Source organism: Malaclemys terrapin, chromosome 9 (genome assembly GCF_027887155.1).
Source record: "Malaclemys terrapin pileata isolate rMalTer1 chromosome 9, rMalTer1.hap1, whole genome shotgun sequence".
Classification (NCBI taxonomy): Eukaryota; Metazoa; Chordata; order Testudines; family Emydidae; genus Malaclemys; species Malaclemys terrapin.
In genome coordinates this window covers 10,767,980-10,774,488 of record NC_071513.1, presented here as the reverse complement: position 1 = coordinate 10,774,488, position 6,509 = coordinate 10,767,980, and the positions used below count along the sequence as shown (strand labels likewise).

The 6,509-nt window shown below is 45.1% G+C and overlaps 1 protein-coding gene across 3 annotated transcripts in view; it reads right to left on the bottom strand.

Annotated features, from left to right (window-relative positions):
• Positions 1 to 460: 460 nt before the first annotated feature.
• Positions 461 to 6,509, bottom strand: part of MAMLD1 (mastermind like domain containing 1) — a 346,199-nt gene continuing 340,150 nt past the window's right edge. For all 3 annotated transcript variants that reach the window (XM_054040094.1, XM_054040092.1, XM_054040093.1), the window contains exons 3-5: positions 4,784 to 4,930; positions 2,949 to 3,030; positions 461 to 2,668 (exon numbers count right to left, since the gene is read on the bottom strand). In XM_054040094.1, coding sequence (XP_053896069.1) covers positions 1,650 to 2,668; positions 2,949 to 3,030; positions 4,784 to 4,930 — 1,248 coding nt within the window. In that variant the 3' untranslated portion in view covers positions 461 to 1,649. The remainder of the gene's footprint in view (positions 2,669 to 2,948; positions 3,031 to 4,783; positions 4,931 to 6,509) is intronic.

Sequence of the window (6,509 nt, the reverse complement as noted above, 5' to 3'; positions counted from 1 at the left end):
CAATTGCCCTGAACCGCTTACACTGGGCATGGCTTTTCCTTGAAGTGGAACAGTTGCATTTTCCAGATAGGCCGACAGATATTTACCAGTGAAAATAAAGAGTTGTCAAAGCAATAGTTCCAAAATCTAGATTCATTTATATTTCTGGATAATAAGAAGTGTCGCCTAAATAACTATGGTGATAGGTGCTATATAAAAAACAGATAGAGCTGTCTGGATTCCTTTATAATTGCATTTGAAAGGATGGGTAAAGCTGGCACAGGAAATCCCATCCAAAATTGAAATTCTAGCCTGCTTAATTCAATTCTTCCTCTACCTCATTTCTTCTAGTAATAGCACATATACATTTATACAAGGTATTCGAATGATGTTCTAACATCCTGGAAAGCAGTGAAATAATTCAAATCAAACGTTTGCGGATACAAAATGTTGCTTCTATGAAATGAAAACATAAAATATATGCAATTTTCCCCTGGCAGTTTATTATGGTATGAAGAAAAAACATTCTGTGCTTGAAGCTGACGTTATATTACAAATGTATTGCAAAGTATGACGTGACTATTAAAATAGGATTACACAAATTATGAACATTTTAAGAAGTTTACAGTACAGTGGATCTTTTATAAACAGACTTAAATATACATATGACAATAGTAGCTGACAAAAACCATCAAAAATTAACTATTAATGTTGATAGACTTTTCCCCTGTGGGGAAAAAAAAAAAAGTCTCACGTTAAAAACAGAAAATTATGAAAAGCCTTGGAACCAGGAACAAATCACCTGTACACTACAAATATACATGGCAGAGGTGTGCAAACCAGAACTACTGTGTCATTGGATGATACCTCCATACAGGGGCTTTACAATGTTTGGCGGATGTTTGCTCTTCAGGTGTCCTCATTTCACACCATAATTCCTCAGTTGGTTGCAATCTGTAGTCACGTAATCTGTGTTAACAATTGTACTATTATGAGTATATACTCAGTACTAGACAGTTAATGCCTTCAACGCTCTCATCAACATATGGGGGAAGTGTATCCCAACTGAAAACTTTGCTGCAATCGGATATCTGTGGGTGGATCCCTCCACCTGCATGAAGCCCTGATGGGATCCACTCACGAGGATCAGTTTGCAGGATGGGTGCTCTGAATAGGTTGACAGTTTTAAAAAAATGCAACTCCTCAATCTTCTTTCTTGACAAGGGAGAGAAAATTACTACATTTGCTCCCTGTTTAGCCAGTTTGCACGGACACCCCTAGCTCATGTGTTAAGTTATGTCAAAAACATAAGTATTTTATGCTGTAATACACAGTATTACTGAAACTAACAATATTATTTGCATATTTATAACAAGGTATAATGAATTTCCTATAATAAAACAAAAAATGTATGCTGTAGATTTATTTACAAACAGTCCAGCAAAGAAGTATAAATACTTCTATATTTAATGTTTAGGAAAACATAATTTATAAAATATTCAAATATATACAGTCATCTGAAAAACTGCCAATATTAAACTTTGATGCAGGCAAAGAATTGGCCGCGTCCATTCATTCGGTATTGAAAGAGGAGGCAATTTTTGTTGGTTTGTTTTTACTTTTAAAAGTCATCCTTAAGTTATTTACAAGTCAGTCTGCTTCCCTATGAGCTAAACATGTCCGGAGCTTTGAGCGTGCTGTCCCAAAATGTCGTCTATCATTGTCAAATTGTTCAACCAGTCTTCATCATTGTTGCTACTGTTCTTCATAAGGGAGTCAATGAAGTCAGTCTCGCTGCAGTTTCCAGGCAAGATCGAATTGCTCTGTTGTGGCACAAAGTCGTACTGTGACAACTCAGAAGCAGTACTCATTCTGTTGAATGTTCCTGACAGCTGGCCTGCGGAGGGATAACTTGGCGGGCAGAGTCCTTGAGCAGGATTGAGCTGGTTAAAACTGGACATGCCTTGTGGCATGGATTTCATAACATTCATAGCTGGCAATGGTCCTCTGGATAAATTGTGTCTCAAGTTCTGATTATTCAGCGTGCTCAGGCTCTGGCCGGACTGTCCCAGGTTTAGTTTTTGCATCTGTCTGACCTGGACTCCAGGTGCAATCTGATTAGGTGGCACTACAGCCTGGTGGGAAAACTGCTGACCTGGTATATTTGGTCTCACATTCTGTTTGGAGACGAGAGGGTTACTGGAGAATTGCTGCATGCTGGTATCCATTTGGCTTTGATTTGGCATTCTTGAAACCCCAGTCGGTGTCCACATCTGAGCAGATGCGCTGGGGTAGACAGTAGAAATTCTTGGCATACTTGGCTGTCTTAAGTGTTGCTGAGTTGCTGAGTGATTTGTTAAGGAACTGGAGTTAAAGCTAGACAATGTCATTCCTGGCCGGACAGTAGCATGGCTGTGAACCGTTTGGCATCCTGAGTGCATGCCCAGAGAGGTTTGGTTTGGTCGCAGAGGGATGTTAAAATCAGAATTAGGTGGGAAAATTCCTTGTTGTTTGCCAGGATTATGCGGAATCATAACCATTGTCCCACTGTTCTGGTTAACAGTGGTTGGAGTAAGTCCGGAGCCCAAGGTGTTCTGAAGTATTCCCGGGTTGGATGGCATCATGCGGTGATTCAGTGGAGGAGCTGGCATGGACTGACCGCAGTCAGTAGGAATAGGTTGTGGTACTGCTGTATATAAAAAGAGGTATATGTTAAACATTAAGGGTGCATTTATCCCTGAAACATGGCAGATTTTTAATAGGATGCTTTGCTTTAATTCCCCTCTTTCATTAAACAGCATTCCTTGTCACAGAGTTACTACTTGAGTGATAAGAAAATAGGAGAATCCCATCTTATGTGACAAAATGTAGAATGGTTTTCTTTCAGTGCAAAGTATCATTAAGAGCCCTGCATTTAATGAGCACCCGGCTCGTCAAAGCTTTTAGTAGCACACACTTTCACTCCTTACCCTGAAACTGATTCATCTGCTGGGGCGCAAATGAACTCCTCTGCTCAGACGCTACTCCCAGCATGTTTTGTTTCTGCTTCTCCTGGAAAACAAGAGAAAGAGTTGTCACGTTGCAGCCTCTCAAGGAACAAAAATAACAGCAGGCATCTGAAGCATGGCCAGTTGGGCACTAACAACCTACCCAGCTACACACACAAGCTCTTCAGACATGCAGCCCAGACAGTTCATTTCAGTCAGGAACTTAATTGTTCACATGCCCCTTGTTGCAAAGATGTCTTCTATATAGCACAGTCCAAGCAGGGGCTGCCTTAGGCAAAAATTGTGTAAGCAGGTCCACCTCTATAAGGGAGCTGGAATGACATTGGGACCACTTTGTTCACCCACCTGGTGACGGGGGGTTCTACCCCCAGCTCTCCTTGTTTCTGCTCAACCGGGGCCTGATTCAAAGCCCACTGGAGTCACTTTCCATTGTCCTCAGTGGATCAGGCTCTATGTGCTGCAGGAATCTTTGGGTCTCCCCAGAATCCCCTGGGCCAACTGTCTGGGCACATCCTTTGAAGCCCCAGATTCTTGGGGGTGGAAATGAAAGGTGCTCGCAGCATGTGAACGCACAGAAATGGGGCAGGCTGAGCCTTCAGGGGGCAGATTGACGGGAGAGAGTGCTGGTGGCTGCGAGTGTGTTGGGAAGATGGTTCTACCTGTACTCTCATGTGTATAGGCCAGATCTGTTTTAAACCAAAATCTACTGTGGACCCACAGGGAGAACCCATGGGAAGCTCCCGCCTAACCAGGATATGGTTGCCTCTGCCTAAAGTGAGCTGACTTGTGTGCCATGCACTTTTCCTTCCGTTTCAGAGGCACCTTCTCCAGCACAGCCTGCCTATGCTACTGGGAGCTCTGGCCACGTCCTTCCAAATGGTGCCATGCTGTCTGCTCTGTGACTGCCCATACAGTGCAGAGAGCACACTGTGGATTGGAATGACTGCCCCACAACTCCAGCCCAGACAGGCGTGGGGCAGGTCAGGAGAGGGCCATTTTGGTAGTGAGAAGGAGGCAAAAGCAGAGAGAGGAGGAGGCAGATGGCCAGTAACTCCAGCTACCACAGGCCTGGGGAGGAAATTTCAGCAAGGTTCCCTCATGGAGCTCCCATTGCACTGGCCTCTTGGGGGGTGGGGTCTGATCGCCCCAAACCTGGCAGTTTCCTCAGGATCCATGGGAAGGCAAAACCATCCACAAAGAGGTTCTGTGCCTCCTCACCGCCTCTGATCCCTGGCAACCCCTCCCACCCCGGCTCCCTGACAGCAAGGCTCCAACGCAGCCTCTGCTGCCAGGGCCTCCCTGGCTCCTGGGAGGAGTGGCAAGCTCAGTGCAAAGGGGACTACAACCTGGGGCTGGACCATCTACTGGGAGGAATCCCCATGAAGAGCATCCCCCCCAACCCTGCCTCACTCACTCCTTGAGTCAGACCCCTCAGCATCTGCCCTCTCTCCTAGCACAGACCCTGGACTGCAGGGGATGGAAACAGCAGCATGGAGGTGGCCATGTTCCTCTTTCACAAGGAGTGAGTGGAATGTGTTTTTTTATGTGTTGGGTGTGTGTGGGCATGTGTGTGCACACACACACACACACACACACACCCATCCCCCCGCTGCAACTGGTGCTGGCCTTTCTCAGAGACAGAAGGCTGGACTCTTATGGACCAAAGGTCAGACCCAGCCTGGTGATTTCCCACACTCCAGCAATACTCTGCAACAGATATTTCTTACGCAGCACTTCTCACTTTAACCCTGGCCACGTATACATTCCAGGAGCCACGTAGGCACAGCAAGCCGAACCTGCAATAGCTGCCGTCTCATGATTTGCTGCTTCAGCAAATGGTTCCTCATCGTATATCCGTTCACCGTAGCTGGCGTAGGCACCGAGCCTCCGCTTGGGATGGTGCCTGGCTCCTGAAGTCTGGTAACAATTCCAGGATTTTGATCCTGCCAAGAAAGATAAAAAAGGGGGGAAAAAAAAAATCAGTCTCACCAGGGAGGTCACAACAGAAGCTACTGTCCCATCCACTGGTGCCCCCCTCCAGCCCAGTTACTGTTCCATCCTGAACTGCGTCTTCTGGATTTTTACAAAGACTGCAACATTGAATGGTGCACATTGTGGCTGTTGTAATGAGTAGCAGTGGACTGCTCTGACTTCAGAGTATCAACACAGGAAGAAACTGAAGGATCAAAGGTTAATCCAAAGTTCTTTGTTCCTGGCCCACGACTAGGGGACTGATTCACTGGGATAAATGGAGTCACATGGGTGTATAACTGGCAGAAGGGATGTGAATCAAGCCCTATATTCTCCACTAATTCCCCAATGTGACGCTAACAGACAAAGGAAGAAGAGCTGGAGTAAAGCAGGAGCTAGATATTGGATAGAAAGGAGAAGCACACTGCGGAAAACTTAGGAAAAGGAGAGCCAAGGTCATGCAGAGAGCTGGGCGCGAGGGAGACCAGCATCAGAGGGGAAAGCTCCTGGTTCAGATGATCTGGAAACAAGGCAAGAACCTGAATAGGCAGAAGAGAGAAGAGCCAGATTCCCAACTGGTGTCAATCAGTGTTACTCCACTGGAATCAATGAGCCAGATGCCCAGCTGGTGGGAACTGGCATTGCTCCATTGTGGTCAATAACGGATCGGCGTCAATTTACGCCACCTAAGAATCTGACCCAAAACGAACAGAGGGGAAAATTCTAAAGCCCATCACAACAGCATCCCGAAGATTCTGGGAACAGAACCTGAAAGGAAGAGAAAGTCAGAAACATTTAAGCCAAAACATCTTACAGAGGTAGCATGTTTTTAGGGGAAGAAAAATAAGTGAAAAAGCCACGTCTTCAGCAAAGAAGAGGAAGAGCAGGGAAATGCTCCAGCAAACTCTCTACCCAGGCACAGTAGCTACCGGTATAGTCCCCATTTTAACATCCAGCTTTTACATTATTTATGATGCTTTGTTATTATTGGCAGAGAGAATTATGTACATTATATCCAGCATTCTTAACCAGGCCACGTTTCCTTTGTTTTCAGAATGGAAGCCCACATCCTTTGTCTGAGAATCAATGTTATCAGAAGATAAGCAAGAAGAAAATGGTTGTTGCCTTTTGACATCTGACAATGAGAATCATGCTAAAATGGAGCAAACAGGATACGAGCAATGGTTCGGAGTGACCAGAAGGAGACGTTGGAGGGTGTTTGTCAAAAGCCAGGCTGTCAGAGCAGGAACGCCTTTCACGATGGTTTCACTATAAGGGATTGCCCCGGTCATTCGGAGATGTATACTTTTTATAAAATAGGAGCGATTACCAAGAAGGTCACTGAAATTACTCACTTTTATGGTGCCTCCTTTTGTTGCAGCACTTAGGTCTATTATGCAAAACCACAATTGATGAAATGTAAATGCCTGTGAGATAATTCACCAAAAGACACAAACCTGCAACTCATCACTGGACTCATTATCATTCCTATTCATGGGCAGTCTCACAAGACCAGACATTATTACCGCTGCTTTGCTTACAATCCTGCTG